This window comes from Leptopilina heterotoma, unplaced genomic scaffold (genome assembly GCF_015476425.1).
Source record: "Leptopilina heterotoma isolate Lh14 unplaced genomic scaffold, ASM1547642v1 Lhet_53, whole genome shotgun sequence".
In the NCBI taxonomy this organism is placed as follows: domain Eukaryota; kingdom Metazoa; phylum Arthropoda; class Insecta; order Hymenoptera; family Figitidae; genus Leptopilina; species Leptopilina heterotoma.
In genome coordinates, this window is record NW_025111115.1 from 102,856 (window position 1) to 115,791 (window position 12,936).

Sequence of the window (12,936 nt, forward strand, 5' to 3'; positions counted from 1 at the left end):
TTGAATTTTTATTTTTCGTTTCACAATTTTTTTTTTAAATTCTAATAAGCTAATGGGAAAAATATTATTTTATAAGAAATCTATTTTAATGCTCCAATATAGATTCAGGTTAGAACTATTTTATAGACTTTTTTGATGCATTTACCAATTGTAATTTAAAATCTAAATCTATTTATCAGTATTTTATTGATTTATCGAAATAAAATACTGTGAATTTACCGAAGCATTATATGCCTTCCAAAATGTCTCGCATTAGTTTAAAATAATAATCTTCACTATATTTAATATTAAATTTAAAAACTTAATAGTAAGTAAATTAATATTCTTAAATATTAATTCAATTATTTTAATTTAAAAAAATTAAAAATTTGTTATCTAAATTTCGTAATTGAGTGAGAATTTATTTTGTTTTTTAATTATGTAATAAAAAGGCCTAAAAGAAAAAAATAATCACAAAACAATTTTAATCATTATTGTCAAAGATTTTTAAACAAGTAATATTCAATTATAAATAATAAATATTTTTAAAAACCCGTCAAGTGATTGTAATGCATGCTTTCAAAAAAATGAACTAATTTTCATACGAAATAATTTGAATTTAATACAATTGTGTTTAAAATCTAAGCTATTTAATAGCAAAACAAACAGTATTACCATTCTTGAAATGAAGAAAAGTAAAATTAACAAAAATGCAAGATTTTTCAAGGATAATATCGAAAAAATAATTAGATCCCAGAGAAAATTTAGTTTTATCGAATGTATTTTTGCTATTTAAGTAGATAACAATTAGTCTAAAAGTAGTTCCATCGTTTACAGTACAGAAATACATGTTCATTATATTTTTAAGTCATTCGAAAAACCAATTCTGTATATCTTAATATCAACTAGTTTATAGTCTTTTTTATAATAAAAAAAAAATGTATAACAATTCATTTTGTCATTATTTTTAAACTGTCAAGTTTACTATTGAGAAATAATCATTGGTTAACAGGTTTGCCACAGGTCAGGGAAATCAGGAAATTTAGGGAAAAATCATGGATTTTTATTAAAGTACTGGAATTATTTAATTTTTTAGTAGGGGAGACTGGGGCGAAAAGTTAAACTGCAATTGCAATTTTAATTATAAAAGGGTGTTATCACCCTAAATAAATGTCCGGAGTTGTGTGCAATTCTGTTCATTTTTGTGGTGTCTATATTAAAAGTTTTTTTTTAACTTACTTAATTGAAAATTTTTTCGAAAAAGAAAATATCAACTTTTAAGTATATTTTTTGAATTTATTCACATCGCGATTTTTTTAGATCCTTATTTGGGTCCCCTGAAGAGATACCTGAAGGTATTTGCTAAATAACTTTAGTCAGATTTTTTATATTTGTTGTTAAAGCCGAAAACGCACCCTGGGGCGAAAAGTTAAATGTATTTTTACATGTTGTTAAAAATTTTTTTTTTATTTTTCGTTTTTTTGAGTTTATTTGTTTAAAAATTATTTATTTGACATTGGGCAAGTACTTTGTCAAAAAACAAAACCGTTCACGTGAAATAAACCAAAAAAATTTTTTTTTTATAGAAATTTCAATTTTTTAACTTTACAACTATTCTAAAGCTTTTGTCAAATAAACAAAGATCTTTTATTTACTAAATTACTTGTTTACGTATACTTTAATTTATGTACTACTTATCACCTGTCAGAAAATAGTTTTAGTAGGCTAAAAATAGAATTTAACTTTTCGCCCCAGTCTCCCCTATATATTTCATTGATTATTAAAAATAATGTATTTATAGAAGAATTTTAGTTAAAAACACTAAAAAAATTGAATTTTAGAGAAATTACAAATGTTTGCAGAAATTCAATTATGTTCAAAAATTTAACAAAATTCAATTATTTTCATATATAAATACATTTTTTTACAGAGATTCAATTATCTTCATGAATAATAAAATTTTAACCAAATTCCTCGAAAAATGTAATTATTCTTGAAAATTTTATTAAAATTCGTCGATAAAATTTAATTATTTAATTTGTTGATAAAATACCTACTTTATGAGAATTCAATTTTGAGAAACATTTTTTTATTCAATCATTTTTTTAATTTTGTATTTAAATAATTGAATTCTCGTAGAATTTTCTAATAAAAATTGTTTTAAAAATTAATTTCATTAAAAATTTTAGATAATAATTGAATATTAAAAGCATTATAGCATGAATTTTTATAAATAATTGTATTTTGAAAAAGTGTAATTAAATTTTTTTATTTTTTATAATTTCCGAATAATCAAAATTTTGTAAAATTGAATTGTAAACAAATGGATTTAAAAATTCTCTAGGAACTTTTGCAAAAATTATTAAAAATAATTGATAATTGTTCATTTTTTTTTTCTTTCTAAGAATTTTAATAAGATTTTTGAAATTAATTACATTTTTTGAAGAATTTACTTAAAATTGTATTAAAAATAATTCTTTTGTGAAATTTTATTAAAATAGTAGATTTTGAAAATATTTGAATTTCAGCGAAGAATTTCATTATTTGTGAAATGTAATTAAATTTTTTCAAAAAATGTTTGAAAATAATTACATTTTTCGAGAAATTCATTTAAAATTGTATTAAAAATAATTTGAATCCAAGGAAAAATTTTATTATTTATGATAATAATTAAATTCTTACAATGAATTTTATTACATTTTTTAAAATTATAATTGAATTAATGTGAAAAATTGTATTACTTATAAAAATAATTGAATTCTTGCGAAGGGTTTTATTAAAATTTTTGTAAATAATTTAATTATTGTTTATTTTTTTGAAAAATTTTATAAAAGTTTAAATTATTATAAAACATGAAGATAGCCATATTATTACTTCGAGTCGAAGACTTGAAGTGCTCGATATCTTCATGTTTTATAAAAAATAATATTTTTAAAAGTTATTGAATTTTAAAAGGTTTATATTTGAATTTTTTTAAAAATCTTAATTGCTAGAGAAAAATAATAATGATTAAATATTTATTTAGAAAAGAAGTTATTGATGTTTTAGAATAATTTTATTTTTGAAGAAATTTGTAAATAAATGTAATAAAACATTTTTTTGAGTATCTAATAATTATTTTTAGAGAGAATTAAAATATTCTTTAGGGTTCAGGGAAGAAGTCAAAATTTTGTCTGGGAATCAGGGAAAAACAAAATTAATTTTTGTGTCAACCCTGATTAAAATTCTTTAAAAAACGCAATTTTCCAATTTGATTAATTTGTTGATAATATTATTTTCAAAACTATAAATATTTTTATAAACTTGTAAACTTTCTTTTAAAAATTTTATCTTTAAATTAAAATTTATAAAACCCTTTTGTTATTAAGTTTGTAATACATAAAGCAATATAAATTGAAATAATTTTAGAATCGTTTCAGCCTCTTTTTTGGCATTAATTTATATATTAAATAAAACTGATTTCTTCAATAAATATAATTAACTTTTGCTATTTTAAATTATAATAGCGAAATTATTCTACATTTGGCATATTATTTTACATTTTACAGTCAATTTTCATTTATTTCTATTTTATGATTGAGAAGAAAACTTAATTTATACGAGAATTGGTAGAAAAATTGTAAAAAAAGTTATTAAAAGTTTTTGAAAAAAAATCTCGTGCGTCATGAAAAAGATTTTTAATTTTTACATTGGTCGCAGTGTTTTTTTTTTTTTTAATTATTTTGAATCAGTTCACCTTTGTGTCTTTTTTTACTTTTCCGATTTGAGAAACAAGAAAAATTCCTAATATATGTTTCTATTAAATTAATAACAAAATATAAAAATTGAAATTCTTTTTTAAACATTTTTAAAATTTGTTTCACCCTTTTCTTAAAAAATAAGAACTAAAGTACATATGTACCAGAAAAATGTAAATAAATAATTTCTTACTTTTTTTTCTTTCATTCTTTTTTGGATTTTAGAGAAAAGAGTAGAAACTATCACAATCGTATATATATAAGTGTAGAGTAAATTAATAATTGACGATTCAATTGAATTGAATGTCAAAATTAATTTAGGATCACACTTGACCATCTTGGGGGAAATTTGGAGGACTGGGAAGTCCAGTGCCAAGAGTAATTGTGATATTGATTACCGGATCCCCATTGCTTGATAGATGATCACTCTCCTCACGAATTCTCGCTTTCAATTCCATTTTATTTTCATTTTCTATTCTTTTTATTAACGAATTATATATTAATGGTAATTCTTGATGGCAGTTTGATTGAGAATTATTAAAATCGCAATTGCTGAGTGGAGATGTGGATCTGGAAAAATAAAAAAGAAAATAATTGTCTTAGCTATTCTTTTGTATATATAAATAATGAAGAATTAATATACTTCACCCCTTGTGTAGACGATCGAAAAGTGATTGGGCATTCAGTTCAGCCCATTCTGATAGATTCAAGTGAGATCGACTGAGTTGCTCGTTACGCTCAAAATTTCGATTTATCGCCGCGTTATCAACTAGACTCAAATTTCTATTCGTACGATAATGAACCTTATCGATTAATTCAGCTTTTGTTTCATACAAATTCTCACTGGATTTGCTTATCCTTTCATTACACTTGCACATTTCATTTCGCGTTATTACTGGACAGTCTTGAAAAGAATTGCATATTCCCAAAAGAAGTTCTTTACTCGTTTGAATAGATAGCGTACGTTTTTGCACACTGTTTCTGTGACTTGAACCTGAAACAATTCATTATTTAGCAAACCTTTCATTTATTTCTAAATTCAATTATTCAAAACTTAAATAATATTGTCAAATAAATATTTAAATACTTCCTATTTATTTTTCCATAAGAATTAAAATTTTTTAAATTTCAATTTTAAATGTTCTAAAATTTAATTAATTTTAAAAATTACAACAGTAACCCTTCAAAAACTATAATTAATTTCTAGAATATTCAACTAAATTTCTTCTCTGCATTAATTTTTTTTTTAATAATTTTCCGAAAGATTTTACAGAATTTAATTTTTTAAAAACTAAAATTCAATTATTTTTAATTGAATTATTGAAAAAATCTATCCAAAAATATTGAAAAAACACCTGATTTTTAAAAAATTATAACAAAAAATTGTTAAAATTAGTTTATTAAAATTTTTTTAATTTCTGAAAGACTATATTTTTTATAATTACAAGTATTTAAAAAATTTTTAAATAATTGAAATTTAGTAAAATTTTTGAATTTTTTAAACGAATTTTTGGAAATATTAAAAAATAATCAAGTTTTTCAAAGAATTTCAATTACAAATATGAAAAAAGATGATTTCTCTGCAAAATTTTAATAATAAGTTTTAAAAAGTAGATTTTTTAATAAATGTCGTTTTTAAATTTTTATTTGAAGATTTTTTATTAAAATTCTTTATAAATTGATTTTTAAAATTGTTTATAAAATTATTTATTTTATTAGAATTTCAGATGTAAAAAGTTTTAATATTTAATTCAATTAATTTAAAATATAAAAAATAGGTAATACCTACAATACAATTTCAGATTTAAAAAACGTTAATAAATTTCTTATAAATAACAGGGTGGCCGCTGGATCGGGAAACCGGGAAAACCGGGAAATGACAGTGAATTTTTTTGGACAGGGAAAAACCGGGAAATGACAGTGAATTTTGATCTTGACCGGGATTTTGGAATTTTTTTTTAAAAACACGCATTACTTTGTGAGAAAAAATAGAAATATTTATTTCAAGACTTAGGTATTAACTATATTTCATTAAAAAAGATTGAATGATCTTCTATAAAATCTATTTATATTTTGTCAGAGAATTTTATAAAAAGTACTATAAAAATATTCAATTTCTAGAATTTATAAGAAAATTATGAATTTTGTTGTCCAACGTAACAGACTTAGAAAAAGAAAATATTAAATTTAATTTTAAATTCTTTCTATTTCTAACAATAATTAAACAAAATATAATTTTAATTAAATTTGTCAAAAAAATTTCAAAGAGAAAAAATTTCACATCCTATAAAATAATGAAAAATAAATCAATTTAAAAATTTTTTTGCAATTAATATTATAACAAAACAAATAAGAATTATTAAAAATTTGAACTAATTAGAATAAAAGTGATACGAAATTTATAAAAATGAATTTTTGAATAATAAATAAAGTAAATAAAAATAAATAAAATTTCTTTTCTTAGAAAATAAATTTTAAAAAACCGTATTTTTCATTAATATCAATTAGTTTTTTTACAATTATTCATAAGCAAATTTTTCGATTTTTTAGAATGTTAAATTAATATTACTAATATTATTATAGATTGAATTTTAAAAAATTTCAAATTGAAGTTTTAGAAAAGTTGAATTTTAAAAGATTTTAATTAAAAATTCTGAATAATTTAGTCTTTAAAAATATTTTTATTAACATTTTCTCAAATTAGTTATGTTTTTAAATATGTAATATTTAATTGAAAAATTTTCAAATTATTCAAAATTTCATGAAATTGTCTTGTAAACAAGTGGATTTTAGAAATATTTTAGTTATTTCTAGAATATAATTTATTGAATTGAAATTTTGAAAATAATTTTTAATAAGTTGCAGTAGCAATTCTTAAAAATTATTCAAATTTAAAGGATTTGAAATTTGAATTTTTTTTTTGAAATTTGAATACCTACTGTATGGAAAAATAATGGATAATAATTAAATATTTATTTCAAAAAATCTATTTAAGTTCAAAATTATTTTTAGAGTAAACTAAAATATTTTTAGGGTTTGGGAAAAAGTCAAAGTTTTGTCTAAAAATCAGGAAATTCTTTCAATCTTTCATGGAATAATTTATTTTCAGAGTTATTATTTATGACCGGGGAAAATAATTTATGACCGGGAATGGACCGGGAAATGACCGTGAATTTTTTTTTACAAAAAAAGTGGCCACCCTGTAAATATTAAAAATAGATAAAGTATAAATTAACAAAATAAAGTCGACAATAAAGAAAAATAAAAAAGGTACCTAGATAATAAAAAATAGAAATAAAGAGAAAATAAAATATTTCGATAGAGAAAATTATTTTTCATTTAAACTGTGAGTGTGTAACAAATTAAATTTGTCAACTCGAGGGGAATAAAAACGTTTTGAGTCTTATTTTCTTCGTAAAATAAAGCGTATGATGGAAACACTTATAAACTTAGTCGTAAAATTCCTTTAATTGGACTGTTAAAATGTCCTCGTAATTTTGATGGTTTTCTTCATAGTTATTTACAAGATGCTTCGTTAAAATAATGAAACATTGTAGTTTAAGAATTTTCATTCCAATAATTTTTCATTTATTCCTTTTTGCTTTATTAGAAATAAAAAGATGTTTTCAATTCTGTTTAATTTATTTAATTGAAACTAATTAGTTGAATTTTCATTTTTCTTTACATTTTTTTTTTCATTTTTTTTTTTTTTTTTTTGTCAATGGTGAATTAATATTCTTTCATCATTAGAAAATGAAAATTTATTGAATCAACTTGATATAGGGAGTGATTTCTTACCTTGAAATCTTAAATCATCAGAGCCAGAAAGTCGATAAATTGCTTGCTTTGCTGGTGGCTCAGCTATAGCGGCAGCAACTCGAGCTCCAATGTGACATCTGATGGATTTACTGGTCGTGAATAACGCACGATTATTGCGTTCCGGTCTTAGCACGATAATGTATAATTTCGGCAGGAATAGGAATATCAAGGTCACTGATGCACTTAAGGTCACACACATACACATGGTTATCACCTGGAACAATGCCTCTAATTAGTTTCATTTTACGAGCAAATAAACGTTGTACTCTATGAGTCTTCAAATAAGATACATATTATACCAACAATTTCATAATAATGACAAAGAAAATTAATAAAAACTGAATTCGTTCATTTTTATTTATATTTAATATATTGTATATATTGTAATTTGAATTTAGATTCGTAATTTTTAAAAATTAACTTATTAACTAATTAATTAAATTAATACCTATATATATATATTACCTAATGTCTAAAATATTAATAAAATTCTTTGAAACAATTCAATTATTTTCAATAAAATTTTAACTAAATTCCTCGAAAAATTTTTTATTTTAGCTTTTAGACAATTATTATTCTATAGACAAACTTCTATAAAAAAAAAAATCCAATTATTTTCAACATTTTTATAAAAAATATTTTTGTAAATTCAATTATTTTTAAAAAATTTAATCAAATTCCTATTCCTTGAAAAAATTTAGTTATTTTCAAAAATTTTGACAAAATTCTTTAGAAGAAATCCATTAATTCATGTAAAATTTTAATCCAATTTTTTTTAAAGAATTTAATTATTTTGTAAATTTTTTAATAAAATTTTTGGAAACAATTCAATTATTTTCAAAAAATTTAATATAATAAAATTAGGTGCAAGAATTAAATTTTTTCAGTTTTATAATAATAAAAGTTAAAAAAAATTAGATTACACTCTTTATAATAAAAAATTCATTTTTGAAAATTAAGAAAGCCACTTATTAACGACAAAATTATGAAAAAAATATTACTTTTAAATTTTTCTTGCAAATATAGATTAAATTTTAGTTTTATTAAAAAAAAGAAATAAAAATGAAAATACTTGTGTTATTATTTTAGTGTTTGGAGGAAAAACATAATTCTCGAATAACGAATAAAGAATAAATTACCTTGGATTGACTGCCAAAATAAATAGGAACAAAAGCCACCCAAATAACGCACGTTGTATACATTGCAAATCCAATGAATTTTGCCTCATTAAAATTTTCTGGAACATTACGAGTTTTTACAGCATAAAGAGTACAAAGTCCAAGTAGTAGTGCATCGAATGCAAAGGGAGATAAAACAGCTCTATAGGTCGTCGCACAGGTGAGAACCGCTCGATGAGTTGATGGAAATTCTAAAAGTGCTATTGGAGGATCTATGAAGAGCATCGTTGATACCACACCGACTTCGATCATTATTAAAATACAAGTTATCACTATCTGTAACAAAATTTTTCATTCCCTAATTATACATATATACCTATTTTTCTTCTAAAACAACATTTCTTTCTTTCAAATATAGAAAATTTTTTATTTCATTTTCATTTAATTTAAAATAGATATTTTTAATAAATTATGAAAATAGGTGAGAATAGCAGACAAATATGAAAAATTAGATAATTAAAAGTAAACGGACGTTGACCCATTATACACGAATAAAGTATTAAAACAGAGTACAGTAAAAAATTGAAAGAGAAAAAAAATCCATAAATCATATTAGATTCAGAAAAAAAGTCGAGTAAAAACGAAATATTAATTTAATAAAAGGGACATCATACTTGAGCTGTAGCTGACATGAAGAGCATCTTTCGTTTAGGAAAACGTTTCTTTGATCCTGCTAATATTCTCGCGATTCTATTAGTTTTAGTAAATAAACTCGCGTATATCATCGCGAAACTAATTCCAGGCATCAGTCTACTTAGAGTACACGATATAAGTGCAGGTTTTGCTAAAATTGGAAAAACCTGTAAAACAGATTCAAACAGATTATGTATATATTCAAAAAGTTACACCATCATTTTTGTGATTTATTTTAAATTTCCTTTTTGCTTTTTTTAATTTCCCCAAAAAAGTGTATCTCAATTAAAGTTTCATTCTTTCATTATCACTTTTACTTAAAATAAATGAGAGACGATTTTAATATTAATTTCTTTTCAAGTATATAATTATAGACATATGTATATGTAAAAGGATATCAAGGATATTAATATTGTATAATTAAAAGTGCTATATTAAATTGAAACTTACAGCAATATGAGCGAGACTCATTCCAGCCAAGATGAGATATGATAATTCACGAGTACTGGCTTTCACGATTGGAGTATTATTATGACGAATAAATATGTGACAAGTAACAAAAGTTGCCATCAAACCAACGGCACTCGATGTCATTGCCACCACTGCTTCTACATCACCCCACGAAATATATTCCTCAGGAATTTTCAAGCAACCTGCAATAAATAACAATATATCACATTTTTTTATTATAAAAAAATAATCACCAAACTGAAAAGAATAGTAAATATTGAGGAATTTTCAAGCGATCTTGAATCAATTTTGCTTTTTGGTTTCCAAACATTTTTTTTTACACTTTCTCTTTTCAAACGTTTAAAAATTGTTAAAATGATATAATTCTAATTTAATGTTTTGAAGATTAAATAATAAAAAAAATTAATCGAACAAAATTGCTTTGAATTAAAAATCATAATTTAATTTGTAAATTTAACTTAACATTCTAAAACTAAAAATACACTTATAAATCATTGTGGAAAAACTAATTTTTATTAACGCAAAATAAGGTTAATGTTATTTATTTATTATGAGAGAAACTAACTAACTGGCTTTTATTTATTTTAATGTCTCGTTCTGTCTAGAATTATATAATTAATCTCTAGAAATGCCATTTCACTATTCTTGTAATTACAGTTGAAATTTTTATTAATTCAGATTTAGAGAATTTGTTTTGTGATACTATATTTGCAAGAAAAATTGAGAAAATAAATTATTTTATTTTACATACTTTTGCGTTAATAAGTATTTTTTTTTAATTTTGAAGGATAAAGTCTTTTATGAACTTAAAAAGCATTATAATTCTTAAAAGTTTTAAATTCTTTCCAAAAAGTTTGATTACAATTGTATTTTTTAAAGTAATTGGATTTTTCAAGGAATTTTATTAAAATTGTATTGAAAATAATTACATTTTTCCCAAAGAATTTAATAACTTATGAAAATAATTCAATAGATATACTCACGACGAATTTTATTAAAATTTTTGAAAATAATTTAATTCTCTCATGAAATTTGATTAAAAATGCATTGAAAATAATCTAAAACTTGTATTAGAGGAATTAAAATTTTTGAAAATTATTAAAATATAGTGTAATATGTTTAGAAAATTGTTTTTTGACGACTTTACCTGTTTTATTTTCATTCGGTAGATAACCTTGCGGACAAGGGCGACACTCCGATAGATCTTCAATTGTATAGGCATTTTCTTTACAAGGAACACAGGCCCAACAACATTTTTTCTCCTGACCACCTGTTTTATATTCCTGTAGAATGAAAAATTTCTTATAATATTCATATAAAATAATTTATTAATTACTATTTAACAATATTTATAATCAAGTCGGTAAATTACAATTAGATTAATAATAAAAATTAATAAAAAACTTGAGCTATAGATGATAAAGATAATTAAATTACTTCTAAATTGCTGAAATTTGATTAATTTTCATAATTATAAAAAAAGAGACGCGAAAAATTGGTACCTAAATCGTATCTATTTATTCTCTAATTATACGAAATAATGAAATATTCATTAAAATTAGGACAACTGGGTCGAAATTGAAGATGGAATTGACAGCAAATCGTATGAATAGAGGAACCGAGTGGTATCTATACTATACATATTCTAGTGCTTCAAGAGGATAGACAGAGCAATATAATTATAGATATCCAAACAAATGGAAAATTAATTGAAACTTTAGAGAAAACTTATTATTTTAAAGGTCAAGTGTAAAGATGTGATTCTATTATACCTTACGAGATCCTGGACCACATTCTCGTGAACAGACGCTTGTTACAATTTTTTGCAGTTCACCAACCCAACTGAGACTTCCATCGTTCCAATTTCCAATTTGCACATAGGCATACGATCCATTAGACAATAGTTGGTAATTTAAAATATCATATCTAAAAAAATTAAATTATCCTGTATTACATTATTATATACATTTCATTTTATTAATAATTTTATTTGAATAATTATTTTAATAAAGTTGAAATTTAAATACAAACTTAAGTAAGTAAAATGTGAAGCATTAAAACTTTTTTTGTATACACATACGCACCGACCTGCCCGGAGGATCCCCTTTACTATCGAACTCGACGACATCATCATCATCCCAAGTGAAGGAAACATTCAATAAGTGCTTCTATATAATTTGAAAAATAATCAATTTTTTTTAAAGCCTCTCTCTCTCTCTCTCTCATATACAATTTTAAAAAATAATAACAAAATAATAAGAAAATTATACATACCATAAAGAGTGTGCCATTAAAGGGGAACATTTCACGACAAGTTCCCTTGTACTTAAAGCCACAAACGTCTTTCAACATATTATCAAGACCATAAGCCATTGTCCAAAATGATTTAATCACAAAACTCATTTTCGGATCCTGACGATATCGTTCATAAAGTTTTTCATTTCCTGAAACAATAATTAAAAATCTATCTTAATTATTACCTTATTTAAAAAACTAATTTAAGAAAATAATAAAAGGAATTGTAATTTTTCATTAAAATCCCCTTTATAGTAAAGAAAAAAGAAAGTATCTGATAAAATAAAAAGTGAGCGAGACCATTTTTCGTGATACAAGTTATTCACGAAACTTGGTTGAAATTGAGCAAAAGTAGACGACAGCCCGAGGCTCTAAATATTTTCTAAAGATTTCCCACAAACCACAAAAAAAATCGTCTCAACTTTAAATATATTTTTTTCTCCTTTGTTTTTTTTATTTTATCTCATAAATTCTTTGCCTTTGGAATTTAGTCTCCGCGTTATATATATATATTATGAAACATTTGATGAGTCACAATATTTCAAGAGAAGAAATACTAAAATAGAATAAAATACATTTTTTTACTAAAGAAAATAGAGACAAATATTAAAATTTTTCTTTTTTTTTAATTAAAAATAAATGTATAAATCATTAATTTTTGAAAAAAAAAGTATTTTACACAACATCAAGAGAGTTTGTAAGAATTTATGGAAAAAATACCAAGTCAATGTATGTACATGTTCAAGGAAGAAAACTGACAATCATTTTTATGAAAACCGCCCAAGTAAATTTCTTTTTTTTACGACAATTCCAGAGTTCGCAAT

The 12,936-nt window shown here is 22.6% G+C and overlaps 1 protein-coding gene across 4 annotated transcripts in view; it reads right to left on the reverse strand.

Annotated features, from left to right (window-relative positions):
- Nucleotides 1–3,103: 3,103 nt before the first annotated feature.
- LOC122508253 (metabotropic glutamate receptor 1-like) overlaps nt 3,104–12,936 on the reverse strand; it is a 39,646-nt gene continuing 29,813 nt past the window's right edge. For all 4 annotated transcript variants that reach the window (XM_043621508.1, XM_043621507.1, XM_043621509.1 and 1 more), the window contains 10 exons: nt 12,092–12,261; nt 11,906–11,985; nt 11,590–11,743; nt 10,965–11,100; nt 9,797–9,999; nt 9,328–9,513; nt 8,675–8,989; nt 7,515–7,749; nt 4,365–4,710; nt 3,104–4,286 (listed from right to left, as the gene is read on the reverse strand). In XM_043621508.1, coding sequence (XP_043477443.1) covers nt 4,040–4,286; nt 4,365–4,710; nt 7,515–7,749; nt 8,675–8,989; nt 9,328–9,513; nt 9,797–9,999; nt 10,965–11,100; nt 11,590–11,743; nt 11,906–11,985; nt 12,092–12,261 — 2,072 coding nt within the window. In that variant the 3' untranslated portion in view covers nt 3,104–4,039. The remainder of the gene's footprint in view (nt 4,287–4,364; nt 4,711–7,514; nt 7,750–8,674; nt 8,990–9,327; nt 9,514–9,796; nt 10,000–10,964; nt 11,101–11,589; nt 11,744–11,905; nt 11,986–12,091; nt 12,262–12,936) is intronic.